This window comes from Amblyraja radiata, chromosome 5, assembly GCF_010909765.2.
Source record: "Amblyraja radiata isolate CabotCenter1 chromosome 5, sAmbRad1.1.pri, whole genome shotgun sequence".
NCBI classification, from domain to species: domain Eukaryota; kingdom Metazoa; phylum Chordata; class Chondrichthyes; order Rajiformes; family Rajidae; genus Amblyraja; species Amblyraja radiata.
In genome coordinates this window covers 95,860,307-95,878,601 of record NC_045960.1, presented here as the reverse complement: position 1 = coordinate 95,878,601, position 18,295 = coordinate 95,860,307, and the positions used below count along the sequence as shown (strand labels likewise).

The window sequence follows — 18,295 nt, the reverse complement described above, 5'->3', positions numbered from 1 at the left end:
TCCACTTTTATGTTTTGCATCTATAATTCTCCCCTCCCCGGTCTCCCCCCTTCCAACGCACAGGTCCCAGGATGGCAGGCTGCAGTGCGGGAGGGGGCTGCTAATATGTCAACGCCCCTTCCTCTTTGAGTCCTCGGGAGTTATATGATATAATTTTAGGGGGGGTGGTGAATAATAATGCGTGTGAGGTCCGGTCAGTGAATGACATGCGGAACCCCCCCCCCCCCCCCTTGATCTTCACATCCAGTTGAAGTCGCGGAGGGGAAGCACGGTCCTCGGCCACGCACAATGATAGCGGCGGCGTTCCTCGTTCTCCTGAAGCCCTACAGTGTCCAATGCATCTTGCTGCTGCTCCTGCTCGTCCTCGCCACCATCGCTACCATCTTGTTCTTCTGCTGCTGGCACCGCAAACTCCGCAAGGCTCGGCACCCCATGAAGTCGGTGGGCTCGGGCCGATCCAGGAGCCGAGGTAAGCCATGGTGCTCCAAGCCCAGCTCCAACCCGCCACTCTCCCAGCGCCTCGTCCTCTTCCCCACATCACCCCCCCCCCCTCCCTCCCTGCTGTCCCCCCCCCCCCCCCTCCAATGCCGTTGACCATTTCCCTCTCCCTCTTCCCAAATCCCACGCCCTTCCTAGCACTCCTCCTCATCTCCTTCCCTCATCTCCCACTCCCCCAGTTTGCCCCATTCCCTCCCATCCCCTCAACCTCCTCTTTCATCTCCACCAGTTCGCTCTTCACCTCTTCAGATCTCCCACCGTGTCCAGGCTCACTCCTCTTCCCCTTCCTCTCATTCCTTCTCAACCGCCAACGCCGTTCCCAGCCCCCTCTCATTCCTCCCCACCCACAGCCCTCGCCTTCTCCCAATTCCATCCTCTCTCCTCCTCCCCCCCCCCAACCTGTCCTATTACCCTCCTCCCCATCACCCCTCACCCTCCCTACCACCCCATTCCCTCAACTACCTCCCCTAATCCTCCCCTCATTCCTTCCCACCCAACCTTCTCCAGTCAGTCCCATCCCCAACCACATCTCCCCCCACCCCACCTCACCTCACCTCAGCATCTCAGTCCCTTTCCCGTCTCACCTCCAAGGTCCTCTGAAACGTATTCTCTCTGTTGGAATTTAAAGTCAAACCGGGCGCATGCAACTATATTGCCAAACTTCTCGCCTGAACTGCTGAAGATTACCGAGTGCTTGAAGTGATGGCGAATCCCGGGACTGCGGCAACAACACACGCCCTGATTTAACAAGCTCCTAGTCGCGGGACGGTGTAAACTTATACATTTTAGAAACTTTTACCAAGCCTACCGTTTATATACAGATTTTCTGCATGAGATACGTTGAAGACGAGGCCACGGTTGCTGTAAAATTACATTTTGACCTATAATTAAACCAAGAAACGCGCAATGTTCTGATGTGTGTGGAGACTGCGTTGTCGTTCCGCTCTGTGTAATCAACCTGATTTCTTCCTTGCAACTTTGTTTTTCTGTCTCTCAGATGCAGGGATGAGATCGCACTTCCGTTCTGAGGTAAAGCAATCTATCGTCGCTTTCTGCACACAAGGTCGAGTAAATTTAAAATGTACTTACAGATTCTTATAGTCAGACATGACCCAGATTCAAAGCGGTTCGGCGATTAAAATCTTCCTCTATCAAAAACGGGGATGGGAAGAAGGGTTGGCCGACGCGAGTGTTAGTGTGTCTTTTTATGTAAACAACATAACATGAATGTAAGGTCACCCCAATCAAATTTAGATCAAAAACTTCATTCTGACTAACTGAAGATGAAATGATTCTCATAGTAGGGGGAGTGCTAGACTAGTGGAGACAGGCGAGCAGGCTGGGCCGGGTCTGGTCGGCAGTCTGGTACCTCTGTGTCTCTGGTGGCTGTCGTTCTCCAGAGTCACCGGAACTTCCGAATCAATCCAGCTTTCACTGAACGAGAGGGTCGCGTGTCACTGAAGCTGGAAAGAGTCCCCTGAAACCCTTTAACCCGGGGAGATTAAATGAACACAAAAATGCTGGAGAAACTCAGCGGGTGCAGCAGCATCTATGGAGCGAAGGAAATAGGCAACGTTTCGGGCCGAAACCCTTGGGTTGCCTATTTCCTTCGCTCCATAGATGCTGCTGCACCCGCTGAGTTTCTCCAGCATTTTTGTGTACCTTCGATTTTCCAGCATCTGCAGTTCCTTCTTAAAGGGATGAAATGAGTCATGGCTAAAACACGATGGGGAAAATCGCTCTCAGCTAAACCTCCTGCAGCATTGCATGCTGCTGTATTTTCGGATGAAGGGTTTGCCTCTGCCTGATAGACCTAACTTTTTGATGACCTATTCTTTTTAGCCTTGCCCCCATCCTATCCTTTAACCTTTTCTCGTTTGCCAACCCAGGGTTTGGTAGAAACAAGGAACTGCAAATGCTGGTTTACATAAAGTGCTGGAGTAACTCAGTTGGTCAGACAGCATCCCTGGAGAATATGGATGGGTGGACTGGTATTGGCTTTGTTCTGAACCTTCCCATACTTCTAGTTTTCCCCTCACTGACTCTCAGTCTGATGCAGGGTCTTGACCCGAAACGTCACCTATCCCGTTTCTCCAGAGATGTTGCTTAACCTGCAGAGTTCACCGGAGTTTAGAAGGATGAGGAGATTTATTATAGAAACAAATAAAATTATAAAAGGACTGGACAAGCTAGATGCAGGAAAAATGTTCCCAATGTTGGGCGAGTCCAGAACCAGGGGCCACAGTCTTAGAATAAAGGGGAAGTCATTTAAGACTGAGGTGAGAAAAAACGTTTTCACCCAGAGAGTTTTGAGTTTATGGAATTCCCTGCCACAGAGGGCAGTGGAGGCCAAATCACTGGATGGATTTAAGAGAGAGTTAGATAGAACTCTAGGGGCTAGTGGAGTCAAGGGATATGGGGAGAAGGCAGGCACGGGTTATTGATAGGGGACGATCAGCCATGATCACAATGAGTGGTGATGCTGGCTCGAAGGGCCGAATGGCCTCCTCCTGCACCTATGTTTCTATGTTACTCCAGCATTTTTGTGCCTAACATGGATAGATTATGTTTCAGGTCAGGACCCTTTTTCAATCCCTCTGTCCGAAGAAGGGTCCTGACCCGAAACATCACCTATCCATGTTCTCCATGAATGCTGCCTGACCTACTGAGTTACTCCTGTACTTTGTGTCATTGTTTTCCAACTAATGGATTGGTATTAGTATTAGGGTTTTCTTTTCCACGTGTGCTTAGATACAGAGGAAAAACGTTGTTTTGTATTGTGTCCAGGCAAATTATACCAAGCTTGAGTATGATCAAACCATAGAAACATAGACACATAGAAAATAGGTGCAGGAGTAGGCCATTCGGCCCTTCGAGCCTGCACCGCCATTCAATATGATCATGGCTGATCATCTAACTCAGTATCCTGTACCTGCCTTCTCTCCATACCCCCTGATCCCTTTAGCCACAAGGGCCACATCTAACTCCCTCTTAAATATAGCCAATGAACTGGCCTCAACTACCTTCTGTGGCAGAGAATTCCTCAGATTCACCACTCTCTGTGTAAAAAATGATTTTCTCATCTTGGTCCTAAAAGACTTCCCCCTTATCCTTATCCTTAAACTGTGACCCCTTGTTCTGGGTCCCATACCCACCATTGTAGTGCAAAAATAACAAGAGATCAATAATCACAAAAATAACAAGAGCATTTCAAGTTCCTCCTGGTTTCCTTCACTGACCTTCACCAACTGTGACATGGATGGTTTCAACCCTGAGCTTTGGAATTCCCTGCCTTCCTTATCTTCTTCTTTTGAGACTGTCCCAAAATCCTCTCCTGATTGTAGGCTTTCCCTCTGGGGCTCGCTTTGAATTCACCTCCGTGAAGCACCTGAGGTCATTTCCCCAAGGGATTGATGCATTAGTATGTCCACATTGTTGTCACCAGGGTACAGAAGGGAACTTAGATAAACAAATCCATCATTTAAATTGGGTTTTGGTTTTGGTTATTTTTCTTCCGGATCATTCCATTTTCGTTCACAGTCTCTTAATCCTCTAATTTACAAAACTATGCATGGAAATGGTGGAGAAATCTGAAATCAACCTTTTCAATAGAAGATATTCTAGAGCAGGGCGGGTTTATCTCCTGAATCCAGTCATTATGGAGAGGATCAATACTGCTCCATTCTGCCTGCTTTCTGAAAGTTCCACAATTGGGGAAACCTCCAATCAATTCCCCCAAATTAACATGGATATACAAAAAAAATTGAAAAGACTTTTTGTCGTCTCTTCTTCTGTTGAGGACATGTCAAAGCACTTTTCTGTGTTCTTGGATTGTGTAAGTATTACCAGGAACAAAATGCAGCAATTCTGCAAACAGGAATGTGATAATGACAAGATGATGACTTCTGAAAGATGTTGATTGACAGGTAAACAGTGACTGGGACACTCTTAATAAATTCCTTACATTTATTTGATTTAGTGCAATGGGATCCTTTATAATGACCTGTGAGGGCTTTGGTTCAAGTTCTTACCTGAAAGAATGCATTTTTTCAAAGAGAGACAGTTCTCTCAAGAAATAAAATAGAAACTAATTACAATGTGCTAAAACAAATCTTCTATATTTGGACTATTAGAGATGGTGTTGGCAAGTTGTAGTGCAACACCGAGCTACAGATCATTTGGGTGGCCGGGTTGAGTGAAAGCAAGCTTATTATATGGCAGCTCAAGAGACTGCAAATGCTGATATCTAGAGCAACAAGCTATTTGGAGGAACCCAGTGAGTCAGTCAGCATTTGTGGAGGGACATGGACAGTTGGCATTTTGGGTCCAGACGCATGATGTGGACTGGACTGGCAATTTATCACATCTCTGGATTCTTCCTGAATCCAATCTGGTCAAGCCTGGACATTGAGAATGGATTCTATGCACAACACTGCCATTTCCTGTTCAGTAGACCAAAACCTAGATTTTCCATTACCATGGTTACTGATTTTATTTTTAAGGCTTTGCAGATTTATTTTTGAAATTATGCTGAAAGGAAGAATCAATTTAGATAATTAGAGAACAGTTAGCAATTTATTTTAAAAAAAAAGCTTCTAAATCACCAATAGAATTTTCATACTTAATACAGAAAAAAATCAATTTAACTTTATTTTTGCCACTTTGTACAAAATAATGAACATCTTTCCGTCTTTACTGAGCAGCCATCGGTAAGTGTTGCATCTGGGGAAGAGAATGATACTTGTCTCCGGCAGCTGCTGCCTTTTCTGTTGGCCAGTGATAGAAAAAGGTTATAATCTGCTTTTCTGAAGTGAATGACAGTAAATCCTGACCCATTTACCCATAGATTAAGTGCCAAAGATACACATGGGAATGGTCGTAAATGTCCACTTGTAATTACATGCAATTCACAGAAGCCCAATCACTTGATTGCATTTACATCAATCCCCTTTCACAGATCTCCCAGAACACAAACATCTCTGCTTATTTTTCCAGTTTCTCAGAAACAACACTGACCTGTTTGGCCGGTAAATGTGGTATGTAATTACTGTAAAATTAATTTAACCTACTCTTCGAGAGACACAGATGTTGCAATATTTACATGTCCAGAAAGGTCAAAACGACCAGCATCTATCCTCTGCCTCCAATTCACTCAACACAAGTTCAACCACCTCTCCCGCCATTTAATCAGATGATTTGTTCCACCTTTAGGATTTAAGTACAAAGTCTGGGTAGAAGAATCCAAAACAAAGACAGGGATTACTAGTCTGCTGCAGGTGCCATCCACTAGATCAGATATTAAACAAGCCTTTTACACTCTTTCCGATGGATTTAAATGATTCGCTGGGATTGTTGTTCCTTAACAGCGCCTGAAACTCTGTTTCAGCAGCAGCCAGGGGATAGAGGAAGGATTGCTTCTACTCTAGTTCTGTTAGTTCTGATGAGGCCATTATGGTATTTTGCCTATAATTCCCTCAATTTTCTCTATTTCGTTACTTAAACCAACAACATTAGCTGCTCTCCAGCCCTCCGGGACCTTGTCTGTGACAAGAGATGATGCAAAGATCTTCGCCAAGGCTCCTGCAATCTCCTCTCTTGCCTCTCCTAATAACTTGGGATAGGTCCGATTATCTTCATGAACCACAATACTAGCTCCTTAATTTTAAACTGCCCTTGCATTTTAGTATTTTCCACACTGCTCTCACTGTCCTCCACGTCATTCTCTTTGGTGTATACAGATGCCAGGTATTCACTTAGTATCTCCTTGATCCTACATCCTTCAAGCACCAATTCCCTCCTTTATTTTTGGAGCACTCCTATCTTCTCCCCAGTTGCCTCCTTAACGTTAATGCAGGTATAGAAAGCCTTGGGATTTTCTTTAATCGGACTCATCAAGTATTCAGGGCCTCTTGCACTTCTCTGCATCCCCCGGTGGCCAAGTATAGAAACATCATTCTGCAATGGAGCCAATATTTAGAAGTGGCTGCCTCAAATGAACTATAGAAGGAGAAGTAATTTGGACCACAGATACTGAGAAGATATATGATGTGGTTCTAAAATATATTACTCACAGTAGCTCTCTGCCACTGTGATTATTAAGGGAGGTTCACAAAAATGCTGGAGAAACTCAGCGGGTGCAGCAGCATCCATGGAGCGAAGGAAATAGGCAACGTTTCTGGCCGAAGCCCTTCTTCAGACTCTGAAGGGTCTTCAGGGTCTAAAGAAGGGTTTCGGCCCGAAACGTTGCCTATTTCCTTCGCTCCATAGAGCATCCGCTGAGTTTCTCCAGTATTTTTGTGTACCTTCGATTTTCCAGCATCTGCAGTTCCTTCTTAAATATTAAGGGAGGTTGCAAAGAGTTTGGTCAGATAGATAGGCATTGAGTAGGAGGAGCAAGTAGAAAGGCTTAGGGTGGACGAATGTTTTTAGACCTAGAAAAGATAGTTGGTCATATTATGCATACACGAACACGCGTGCGCGAGCACGCGCACACACACACACACACACATATATATATATTTATATATATCATATATTGTGTATATATATATATTTGATGAGGGGCTCAGTTACAGTGCCAGTGCCATTACAGTGCCAATGCTTTCTATACCTGCATTATATATAATCCAGCCAAAATTGGGAAGAGCACAGATATCTTCAGAGGCTGCAGGACCAGAAAAGATAGATAAGATATCAGTGGTGGGATACAGCAGTGTGATCAAGAATGTTAAAGAGATATTGTGCAAACCAAGAAATAATAGTAAGATTAAACGAGAACTTACCAGTTCGAAGTTTGATCGTTATTTTATGAGGAGTACGTTGAGGGAATACGTGAAGAACCCCGCCAGGACGCATGCGTGTCATTCTTCAAAGCAGCGGTGTGAAATCACAGATAACTGTAATGACTGAACATAGTAAGATTAGAGAAGAAAATACCAGTTGAGTATATGATCAAGGGTGGGAGCGGAGGGCACGTATTCCCTCAACGTACTCCTCATAAAATAACGATCAAACTTCGAACTGGTAAGTTCTCGTTTAATCTTACTATTTTACTTCGGAGTCACGTGAGTGACTACGTGAAGATTTCAAAGCTCTGTGATTTCATGCCGTGGAAACGAGTCCATGCATCACATCTGCCTTAATTGACTGTGGGAGGAATTGTGTTAACATGTTTAGACATGAATCCAACATTGAAATCCATGATAAATTGTTAACAACAAATTATAGCCCCTATTTATGGGGTGAAATTATATTACAGAACTTAAAATTGGCTCTGCAAAGTTCCAGTTTAACTACTGGTTTGTGGTAGAATAATTGGAACATTTTCCCCTGATCCATCCTGCTGTCTCGAGGATTTGGTTCATTGGCACATCCAACTCCATAGCTGCCGATGTAGCTGCAGCCCTGGTGGAATAAGATTTGAATATGTTAGTATCCACCCCAGCTGTTGTTAAAACCTGTTTCAGCCATCTGGAAATAGTTTGAACTGACACTTTTTTTGTGGGCTGTTTGTGGCTGATTAGTAGTGCCATCTCATAGCCTCAGATGTTTTTGGTGTTCTCCATATATAACAATAATTGTCTTATTATACAGAGGATATCTGTAGGGTAATCCCTAAATTCTATTTTGAGGCCTGATGATCCCGGTCTGTTCTGTTTGACTAATTCGTAATATGAAACGTTATATTCCTGTTGAAGAAGTCATATAGTCCAGCCTTAACTTATGTACGACTGTACCCTTAGTGCCGTGACCAAAGCCATCAGCATGACTGTTTTGTGCGTCAGTCTTTACAGGGACAGAGCTGTTGCTGGAGACCACTTCCTTAGCAACGTTAGGGCAATACTCATATCCCATTTTAGAGAGTACCTGGTTATTGGGGTATTGATATTAAAAATTCCCCTCATAAGTTTGGTTACCAGGGGTGAGTCCCAACAGAATGACGCTCTGATCCTCGCCATAGATATGTTGAAAAGGCACTTCTGGCGCAGTTAATGGCACTGTAACTGAGCCCCTCATCATAATGGAGGCCTGCCAGGAATTCCAGAACAGACGTTATGTTCATCGAACTGTAGGTGATGTTGTTTCTGTGACAATATATCTCCCATTTCCTGATGTATACCAGATATAGTTTTTTGGTGGACTGTCTGTGGCCTGCTGAGATAATGTTCAATGTTCGGTCCGCCAGTCCCAGTTGCAGTAGAGGTTTCTTTAGACTCTACAAATTGATAGGTCTGTTGTTTTTGACATGGATGGGTTCCCCTGTTATGGGATGAACCAATAATCTGGTTGTTTCAGGATGGTGATACATAGTTAAAACCCATGTCGAGTTTCACAGGGAACCATGGTTAAGTAGGCCAATCGCCGCTACCCATTAACAGACGCTGAGTCTTGTTGTATTTTTCGTACTACCCGACTGATACCCGACCCAAATTTCCACCAGCCTGGCTGTGTGGCAATAAATTATATCTAATCTAATCTAATCTAATGATGCAGAAAAGGAGGGAAGGCATAGATAAACAATTGCCCCCTCAATGCAGTGAAAAGCATCTGTCCCTGCTGTCCCAGGGTCTGGTTCCCAAGAAACACAGTTTGGTAACCGGTGATTAAGTCTTATTTTATTGAATTTGCATGACCTGATGTCTGTCACTGAATTTTGGGTTACCTGGTAGGTAAGTAGCTGATATTCAAATATTTCTCTGGATACACCATTACCAAATTGTATTAGTCAGATTGTCACTCTGTAGTCTAACATGCTGGTGATTTATCACAGTGCAGTATGACTTTAGGCCATCGAACGCACACCACATTTCCAGGTAGTTTATGCCCAGTGTCTGTGATAATGATGCCTCCTGTGCCTTTCATCTACCTCCACAGATGGAGATGGAAATTGGTAGTACCCCAACCAAGCGCACTGGCATCAGTTTGTAGCACCACTAAGGGTTTGCTGATAACGATAGGGTTGGAACAATGCCAAATGTTATCCCTCCACCATTTTAATTCCATAAGCTTTGATTGGTGGCTTATTGGTCTGTCGAAATGACCAGTATTAACTTTGAGTGTTTGTATTTTTGCCCTTTGTAGATTTTTGGTAATACAAAGGTCCAAATTGTGTGGCTGGAAAGGCAGACACTATATGACAATTACCCTTGCTACCAATCTGATAGACGGTCCACTGATGTCAGTGGGTTTGTTGCAGGCCTCAGTTAATACTGTAGCCTTGTCCTTTGGTAAAGTCACCAACATGTGAGCTGTCAATAGTGAACCCCAAATAATCCATTATGTTGGTAGGCGTTAGTTTAGATTTAACTGGATGGATGATAACCCCAGTTTTCACCCAATTGTATGGTGGCTGTTACAGCTAGTTAGGCCAACTCCAAAGTTATGCCCACAATTAGTATGATCATATGATTATGTATTTGGTAGAGCTCTATACTGCCAGAGCTGCCCCATCCAGTTGAATTTTTTAAATAACGTTTGTGATCAGTCCGTGTAGGCACTGAATAGTAAGCATCTTTTAGGTCGATGCTAGCCATGGAGTAGCCTTTGGAAATCAGTTCTTTAGCAGTTACCAGTTCCCATTTTGTACTGAATATATAGTACAATGTGTTCATCTTGGTCAATTCGATGATGATGCGACTGTCACTATCTATTTTGTTTTTGGTAAAGATATAAGACACAAATTCCAGCCAATCGTGTTGGGTTAACCCATTACCCCTTTTGCACAATTCAATGGTATATCCCTGGATACTGCTTAGGATATAAGTGTCTGTAGTTGATATACACCATGTATCCAAAAGAGTGTAATCTCCCACCAATGTGTGTATTATCCACTCTTCCTATAATCTGTAAGGGACCAGACCCACCTACCTCCATTGTTACCAGTGGAAGTTTGCTTCTTCTGTGTGGTCTTCGTGGAGGTTGAGGCGCCGGTGTCTGGGTTTGTTTTTGGGTTGGGGGTTTGCGCATCTTCCAGGAAGGCCGGTCTGGGCTATGGTCTAAAAGACCGCTGTCCTGTATGCCCGGCCTTTGAGCTTTCACCAGCTTCTCTTGTTCTGCTGGTGGGTGCATAAGGGTGCTGTCTTTGGCTGTAGGAGATCCTTAATGTTGTCGCCTTTATGAGCTCCAGGGCTTTCCTAAGTCCTGCTCCGACATGTTTCCAGATGCTATTTCCACAACTGGAACATTCAGGGATACGCAGTTTCCTGGTCCCAAGTATTTTTGCAGTGGTGTCCATCGTGGTCTGGCTGTATGTATTTGGACACCATGACCAGTAGATTTTGCCTTCCTGCACCCCCTGCACACTTGTAGTTTTGTTCGTCAAAACCCCTCTTCAGGGTCAGCCCAGAATTGACCCCCCAGTACTCCCCTCTGACGAGGGAGATGCACTGTGCAGCCCTACGTTGCTGCTGTGGGTGTTTTTTATATCCCCACAGTGACTAGACTCCATCTCCCGGAGTCTGTCATGTTGGAGCTCTGCTCCATAAGCCGCTCCAACCGGCTCCAGCGCTCACAGTCGCCGGCCGCTCGCGGCTGCTCAAAGTCGGACTCATCAGTCAACGACTCTTTTGGTTTTCTTCTTGCCTTCCCGCCCAGCCATGGTGTTTAATCTGGCCGGTGCGGGGGCGAAGTCGGGCACAGCTGTTCCCTTACGGGTGATTCTTGTGCCGCCTGCCGTTGTTTGCACAGCTCTCCATGTTTCCCCACCTGTGAAACAGTATGGGGAGAATAAAGACCGCAGTTTCACTTACCTGCAGGTCCTAGTTTAAACTGTCGCTACGGGGGAACGTCGTTCCACCCCGCCTCCTGCCGTTTCGACTTGTCAAAGTCGACGGCCCCATTCTGAATAGTCTCCCGCCCGGCCGTGGTGTTCTGGCCGGCGCGGGACCAAACGTCGGCACTGCTGATCCCACTTACGGGGCTTGTGCCTTCAGCTGCTGCTGGCTCCCGCAACTTCGCGGTCCTCCCCAGCCAGCTTCACTTGCAGCACTTGTGGACACTATTTTGTCCAGCTTCCCCCCCCCCCCTGTGTAAAAACAGCCCGGGGACAAAAAAAAACCTACCGCAGAGTAAATCACTTACCTGCAGGTCGCGGTTTCAAACTTACCGCTGCGGGGGAACGCTCCACCCCGCCTGTCGTTTCGCAAGCGTGAAAGCGATATGACACGCATGCGTCCTGACGGGCTTCTTCACGTAGTCACTCACGTGACTCCGAAGTAAAATGAAAGTCATTGTGTACAAGGGGATGAGGAACCAAGACTCCTGCAACATGGTGGTCCATTAAAAATACCATTAAAAAAAACTGTATTGGTCTTACTAAAAAAAAAATCGAAATCATTACTTAAAAATGAAAATACATTCGAACTTTAAATTCTGAGTGAGAGTGATCAAAAATCAGTCTGACATTTAACATTTTAAATCGGAAATATATTTAGCTGAGCAAAGTGTGGCAACACTGTATTACGCCCAGGATCAGCTGCAGGAAAGCTGCATTCAGGAGGGTAGTCAAGGTGCGAGGATCAGCTTTGGTCAGGTGTTCGAGGACTCTGACCGTGGACGCAAGCCCCAACAGCAAGGAGAATCGGCCTCTGGGCCATATTTAGAGAGGGATACACTAGCCGGGGTACAGTCCTTCGTAGTAAAGGCAGCGACTATTTTCTGTCGGGAACCGCCGTAGAAACCACTTCCAGTTTACTATCTAGTGAACCCAGAGCCACTATTAGCAACATCATGTTTGCCACGCACGTTGTTTGCTCTTTTTAATCCATTCGCTTTGTTCGTCATTCGATTTATTGTCAATAAATAATTAGAAAGTGCATGATTTCGCCACAAGTGTGTAAAGCGCTTATTCCACGTCCCGATATCTGTATGTTGTGCTATAAAAGTGTTGCATGGAAACCAAACAGAACTCACCTCTTGTCCTTTATCTGTGTGTCATTGCAATTGCTGGAAACCACGGCGCAAAGTCATATCTTGAACTTGGGGTGGGGATAGGGGAGGGGAGGGAGTAAATCATTTGTGAATAATATCACAGCCGTGTTGTTTGCGTCCTGTTAAAGGGGTTCAGGCACAGCCCACGACATGGTAGGAGGAGCAGTAGGATGCGAGTGTCCGATGACTCCAAGCCTCTGCTGGAGATACCCGAGAGTGACCAGGAACATCTGGTGAGAAAGCGGAAGATCAAGAGGAGCAGCCGGGTGCAGGCGGAGTTTTACCACTCAGTGCAGGGAACTCCAACACGCAGAGCTGTGAGTATCAGACGACGGGGACTGATGATACGCATACATTTAGTGCCATTCTCAAATCAAGTCGGGTGCTGGAATCCTGGTTCAGGATGTGGGAGGAGAGGTATTTAACAGGCGATATTTTATCAATAGATACATTAGTGATTCGCACATAGATGTACCATCGGCTCCCATTTCATATATTCTCCAACAGTAAAAACGCTACCCTGGATCTCACTATTAATGAGATCTCAAGGTGTGATCTACACTTGTTTGAGCCGCGACAGTGTATTAGATACTGGTATTACGCGCATTTTATTATTTTCCCTATTTACTGAAAAAATGGGTTTTAAATTTAAAGCTATGATTTCAATCATCTGAATCTTTAAACGAATTGAATTATGCATGAAATTGCCTGACTAGGAAAGAACTGCTGGGCTATTGAAAAATCTGAAAGGGAATGGGATTAATTTGATTGCACTTTCAAAGAGCACGGGATGGGCCAACCGGGCTACAGAACCTCGCCCATAACTTCCCGTGATTTCACCCGCATTGGTATTATTCTGGGTTGGATAGATTAACGAGAAAGAGAACATGTGTGGAACACACACACTCCATGGGGCAATTGTGTTTTTTCCCCCAGAAATGGGTTGATATAGACTTCTGAGTAACCTAACGGGAGTCAAAACGATTTTGACATTTGAACCTGAAACTGCTTTGTAGTACAAATTGAACATCTCGCATGTCATCTGTTGTGTTACAAATCATAAGGGTCTCGGCCCGAAACGACACCTATTCCTTCTGAAGGAATGAAGGGTCTGAAGAAGGTTTTCGGCCCGAAACGTTGCCTATTTCCTTCGCTCCATGGATGCTGCTGCACCCGCTGAGTTTCTCCAGCATTTTTGTCTACCTATTCCTTTTCTCCAGACATGCTGCCTGACCCGCTGAGTTACTCCAGTTTTTTTGTGTCTACCCAACAACTTGTATTGTTGGCTGCAAGCGTGCCTTACCGCATAGCATTTCCACGAATAACGATTTTCATCATAGATGCCATTTTATCCTGCAAATGTAGATGGTGCAATTCTGTCGTTCCCCCGGCTCAGATTTATAAATGGATACTTGGCGACAGTTTCAGCGAACACTTGCGATCAGACCGCCAAGTTCTGCTGGATCTCCAAGTTGCTAACCAAAACTCTCCTTTCTATTCCCATATTGATCATTCTGTCATGGGTCTCCTCCATTGTCAGAGTGAGGTCACATGCAAACTGGAGGGACAACGCCTCATATTGCACTTAGATAACGAAGAACTCAACGGAATGAACATTGAACTCTCCAAGTTCAAGTAATGTCCCACTAGCCCCCTCCCCTCCCCTCCCATTCACTCCCATTCCTGCGTCCTAAACCCGTTGCACACACATTCTCTCACTATGCATCCACTCCCCCGTCACCCTGCTCCTTTCCCTTCTTCGTACACTCATCTCCCATTCCTGATTCCTGCATTTCACCGCCCTCCCACGTCCCCACGTCCCCCGTCCCCTTCCATCTATACCCCCCCCCCCCCTCCACCTCCCCTCTAGCTTTCCATTTCGCTCCTAGACAAACTAGATGCAGGAAAAAAATTCCCAGTGTTCGGCGAGTCCAGAACCAGGGGCCACAGTCTTAGAATAAAGGGGAAGTCATTTAAGACTGAGGTGAGAAAAAACGTTTTCACCCAGAGAGTTTTGAGTTTATGGAATTCCCTGCCACAGAGGGCAGTGGAGGCCAAATCACTGGATGGATTTAAGGGAGAGTTAGATAGAGCTCTAGGGGCTAGTGGGATCAAGGGATATGGGGAGAAGGCAGGCACGGGTTATTGATAGGGGACGATCAGCCATGATCACAATGAATGGCGGTGCTGGCTCGAAGGGCTGAATGGCCTCCTCCTGCACCTATTTTCTATGTTTCCTCTACTTCGCTCTGTATCTGACACAATTTTATCTCCTTTGTCACTTACTCCACCATCAGACAATCACTCACCCTCCACTTATCTCGCCAGGCGTTGTCCCGCCCCACCGACCTTTCTCAACTTTCTCTCTCCCTAATAAATTAGTCTGAAGAAAGGTACCGACCCATAAGGTCATCTATGCAATGCAGCGGAACTGCAGATGTTGGTTTAGAACAAAAATATGCATTATATGCTGGATTAATTCAGCGGGTCAGGCAGCATCTCGGGAGAAAATGGATAGGTGACGTTTCGGGTCGGGACCCTTCTTCAGATTAATTATATTGCTTGCAGTAATTGTACAGTATTGCAGTTAGTCTGAAGAAGGGTCCCAAACCGAAACGTCACGTTTCCATGTTATCCAGAGATGCTGCCTGACCCGCTGAGTTACTTCAGCACTTTATATTTTGCTTTATGGATAATGGACTTCGTGGCGTTGAGACAAATAGCATCGATTTATTCACGGGGAGATACTATAAACACGCGTGGGGACAATAGAGGGTTATGTTTTTAAGAATTCAAACAGGGATATAAGAATGAGGAAAGGAGGAGGGTGGGCACCATCCCGATACTCTTTCATTCTCCAAGGTCACACCTGGCCTTTCACTTCAGCTCCACTTGCCCATTCTTCCCGTGCAAGGCCAGGTGGAAAATAAATACAAACGCGCAGCCGCTGCTGGAATAGAGACAGAAATTGCCCGGAATACTCAGCGGGTCAGGCAGCTCCTGTGAAGAGCGAAAGAGGTTAAGGATTCGTGTCGACGAGCGAGGGAGGGGACGTTTGTGGAGCCGACAGGGACATTCGCAGGGCTGTGAAAGTGAAAAGGAATGGGACTGAAGTGTTTTCCTTGCCCTGTGACTCGGTGATTGATAAGACTAAAAAAAAACACACAAATTGCTGGAGTACCTCAGCGGTTCAGGCAGCGTCTATGGAGGTAAAGGGTTTGGATAGGCGACGTTTTGGGTCGCTTCGTCGGACTCATTGTCGCGTTGGGGGTGGGTGGATGAGAGGCTCCACAGGTGCTGCCTGACCGGCCGAATTCCTCCAGCACTTTGCGTTTTTGCTCAACCTTCCAACACTGCCGTTCCATGTGCCCATTGATACGATTAAACATTGACTGGGATTTTCTTATGCCTTTTTTTCTACGAGAGAAGCAAAATGTCATCGTGGTACAGCTCAAGAAAAGCCACTCGGGCCATCGCGCGGTGCCAGCTCATTGCCAAAAACAATCCCGGTGTTCCCGCTGAGTTACTCCAGCACTTTTGTGTCCCAATAGACAGTAGGTGCAGGAGTAGGCCATTCGGCCCTTCGAGCCAGCACCGCCATTCAATGTGATCATGGCTGATCATCCCCAATCAGTACCCCGTTCCTGCCTTCTCCCCATATCCCCTGACTCCGCTATTTTTAAGAGCCATATCTAGCTCTCTCTTGAAAGCATCCAGAGAACCTGCCTCCACCGCCCTCTGACGCAGACAATTCCACAGACTCACCACTCTCTGTGAGAAAAAGTGTTTCCTCGTCTCCGTTCTAAATGGCTTACTCCTTATTCTTAAACTGTGGCCCCTGATTCTGGACTCCTCCAACATTGGGAACATGTTTCCAGCCTCTAGTGTGTCCAAGCCCGCAACAATCTTATATCTTTCAATGAGATGCCCTCTCATCCTTCTAAACTCCAGAGTATACAAGCCCAGCTGCTCCATTCTCTCAGCATATGACAGTCCCGCCATCCCGGGAATTAACCTTGTAAACCTACGCTGCACTCCCTCAATAGCAAGAATGTCCTTCCTCAAATTAGGGGACCAAAACTGCACACAATATTCCTGGTGTGGTCTCACTGGTGCTCTGTCTGTACAACTGCAGAAGGACCTCTTTGCTCCTATATTCGATTCCTCTTGTTATTAAGGCCAACATGCCACTCGCTTTCTTCACTGCCTGCTGTACCTGGACCCCCAGATCCCGTTGTACTTCCCCTTTTCCCAATTTGACGCCATTTAGATAATAATCTGCCTTCCTGTTTTTGCTACCAAAGTGGATAACCTCACATTTATCCACATTAAACTTCAACTGCCATTCATCTGCCCACTCCCCCAACCTGTCCAAGTCACCCTGCATTCTCATAGCATCCTCCTCACAGTTCACACTGCCACCCAGCCTTGTGTCATCTGCAAATTTGCTCATGTTACTTTGAATCCCTTCATCCAAATCATTGATGTATATTGTAAATAGCTGCGGTCCCAGCACCAAGCCTTTCGGTACCCCACTAGTCACTGCCTGCCATTCTGAAAGGGACCCGTTAATCCCTACTCTTTGTTTCCTGTCTGCCAACCACTTCTCTATCCATGTCAGCACTCTACCCCCACTACCACGTGCCCTCATTTTGCCCACAAATCTCCTATGTGGGACCTTATCAAATGCTTTCTGAAAGTCCAGGTACACTACATCCGCTGGCTCTCCCTTGTCCATTTTCCTAGTTACATCTTCAAAAAATTCCAGAAGATTAGTCAAGCATGATTTCCCCTTCGTAAATCCACGCTGACTCAGACCGATCCTGTTACTGCTATCCAAATGTGCGGCTATCTCATCTTTTATAATTGACTCCAGCATCTTCCCCACCACCGATGGCAGGCTAACTGGTCTATAATTCCCCATTTTCTCTCTCCCACCTTTCTTAAAAAGTGGGATAACATTAGCTACCCTCCAATCCACAGGAAGTGATCCTGAGTCTATAGAACATTGGAAATTTATCACCAATGCATCCACGATTTCAATAGCTACTTCCTTAAGTACCCTGGGATGCAGACCATCAGGCCCTGGGGATTTATCAGCCTTCAGTCCCATCAGTCTATAACACCATGTCCTGCCTAATGTGGATTTCCTTCAGTTCCTCCGTCACCCTAGATGCTCTGGCCACTACTATATCAGGAAGATTGTTTGTGTCCTCCTTAGTGAAGACGGATCCAAAGTAGCTGTTCAACTTATCTGCCATGTCCCTGTTCCCCATAATAAATTCACCTTTTTCGGTCTTCAAGGGTCCAACTTTGGTCTTAACTATTTTTTCCCCCTCACATACCTAAAGATTTCCTCTTCACATACCAATGACAGAGTCCCGCTCCCGGTCTCTGTCATTGCCCTCAGTATTTTCCTCAGAATATGACCCTCTTGCTCCGGGAGAGGGAATGGATGGACCGCAGCTCTCAATCTCTGTAAAGATAGCGGGACAGGCAACATCTCTCCAGTGATCTATCTTCCCTGTAAAACCAGCTTCTGCAGTCTCTCTCTCTCCATCTCTCTGTGTTTACGCCCCTCATTTGTGCATTGTGCGCCGCGGCCACCACAGTCTGGGATGGAGTCGTGGACTGTGACTGTGACAAGGCGTTGCCTTCGTCGGCCAGACAGCGACGTCCACCTTCAACCAATACGCTGGAGCTCGGCGCTAACGCTGGGCGGGGAGCTGGAGGGTCGGAAAAGCACAAGTTGCTGTATTGAATGGGATGGGGGAGAGGACATGAATGGATTTGCACAATATTAAAAAAGGCCCGGGGCCAATAATGTAGGCGATGTGTGAATGGGTCCCAGAATAAACAAGATACACTG

The 18,295-nt window shown here is 45.8% G+C and overlaps 1 protein-coding gene across 1 annotated transcript in view; it reads left to right on the top strand.

Moving 5' to 3' along the window:
- Positions 1–258: 258 nt before the first annotated feature.
- The window catches only part of LOC116973618 (dystonin-like), a 523,324-nt gene continuing 505,287 nt past the window's right edge, over positions 259–18,295 (top strand). Inside the window, 3 exon segments of the mRNA XM_033021855.1 lie at positions 259–469; positions 1,496–1,527; positions 12,555–12,743. Coding sequence (XP_032877746.1) covers positions 289–469; positions 1,496–1,527; positions 12,555–12,743 — 402 coding nt within the window. The 5' untranslated portion in view covers positions 259–288.